Source organism: Humulus lupulus, chromosome 4 (assembly GCF_963169125.1).
Source record: "Humulus lupulus chromosome 4, drHumLupu1.1, whole genome shotgun sequence".
NCBI classification, from domain to species: domain Eukaryota; kingdom Viridiplantae; phylum Streptophyta; class Magnoliopsida; order Rosales; family Cannabaceae; genus Humulus; species Humulus lupulus.
The window spans coordinates 226,776,534-226,777,792 of record NC_084796.1 but is presented as its reverse complement, the minus strand read 5'-3'; the positions used below and the strand labels follow the sequence as shown (position 1 = coordinate 226,777,792).

The 1,259-nt window shown below is 39.5% G+C and overlaps 1 protein-coding gene across 1 annotated transcript; it reads right to left on the bottom strand.

The window, feature by feature from the left end:
• Nucleotides 1–207: 207 nt before the first annotated feature.
• Nucleotides 208–969, bottom strand: LOC133832954 (secreted RxLR effector protein 161-like). The gene has a single exon (XM_062263223.1). It carries the CDS (start codon nucleotides 967–969, stop codon nucleotides 208–210), a length of 762 nt encoding a protein of 253 aa, XP_062119207.1.
• Nucleotides 970–1,259: the final 290 nt, after the last annotated feature.

Below are 1,259 nucleotides of genomic sequence, written 5' to 3'. Positions count from 1 at the left end.
CTATTCGCATTCCATTTATTGACAAAGAGAAAAATGATACACCCTCTCATATGCTGCCACATGGCTTAGACAGAAAACAAGGCAAACAAATTCTAACAGAATTCGTACACACATTACATTCAGGTGAATATTCTAGAATTCTAATTACAACCACATGATGAGAGAGAAATTCTCTGCAGCTGCAGAGTACAAAGGTCTGGTAGGCAGTCAAGTATTGGTCAGGTTCTTAACACCATCCCTCAAACGAAGGGGTGACATTCTCACACCAAGTTTGTCAACTAAAACCTGAAACCTTGAATGAGAGATACTCTTTGTCAAACAATCTGCAATTTGGTCTGAGGTTGGAACGTATCTGATTTCAAGCTCTTTCTTCAGTACCTTGTCTCTAACAAAATGAATGTTAATTTCAATGTGCTTTGTTCTGGCATGATACACTGGATTGGAGGTAAGTGCACTAGCGCTAATGTTGTCACACCAAGTTATTGGTTTTCCTGGCAGCTGGAAACAGAATTCTTTCAGCAATGATTCAATCCAAGTAATTTCAGATGCCACATGAGCTAAGGCTCTATACTCAGATTCAGTACTTGATCTTGATACAACAGCTTGTTTCTTGGATGACCATGATACGAGCGAGTCACCAAAGTAGATGCAGTACCCAGCAATCGATCTCCTATCATCGGGACAGCATGCCCAGTCGGCATCTGAATATCCCACAAGAACCAGCCTTTCACAGTAGCCAAGATGCAATCCATAATGTAACGTGCCCTTCAAATATCTTAAGACCCTTTTAACTCCACTCCAATGACTAGTTGTTGGACACTGTAGGAACTGACTTAACTTATTTACAGCAAAAGCAATATCTGGCCGAGTATGACATAAATATTGTAATGCTCCTATTGCACTTCGATACATTGTAGGATTGGAGAGCACTGCACCATCATTTTTAGACAAAACTTTCCCTGTGATCATCGTGGTGGGGCACGACTTGACATTCAACATATCATACTTTTCAAGAATCTCAGCAATATACTTGGTTTGAGAGAGTTACAGGCCTGTATCATCTCGGTACACTTCTATGCCCAGGAAGTAATGAAGTGAACCCAGGTCTTTAAGGGAAAAATGCTTATTCAATCTAACAATGAAGTCATTGAGTTCATTCACATTATTCCCAGTAACTATAATATCATCCACATAGATTAGTACAAAAATAATGACTGTCTCTGTCATGTAGAAGAAGAGTGAAGTATCTTCTTTTGAGT

What these genes read in the sequence shown, in the direction of transcription:
- LOC133832954 (XM_062263223.1), bottom strand. Translation starts at nt 969, where the DNA reads ATGATCACAGGGAAAGTTTTGTCTAAAAATGATGGTGCAGTGCTCTCC.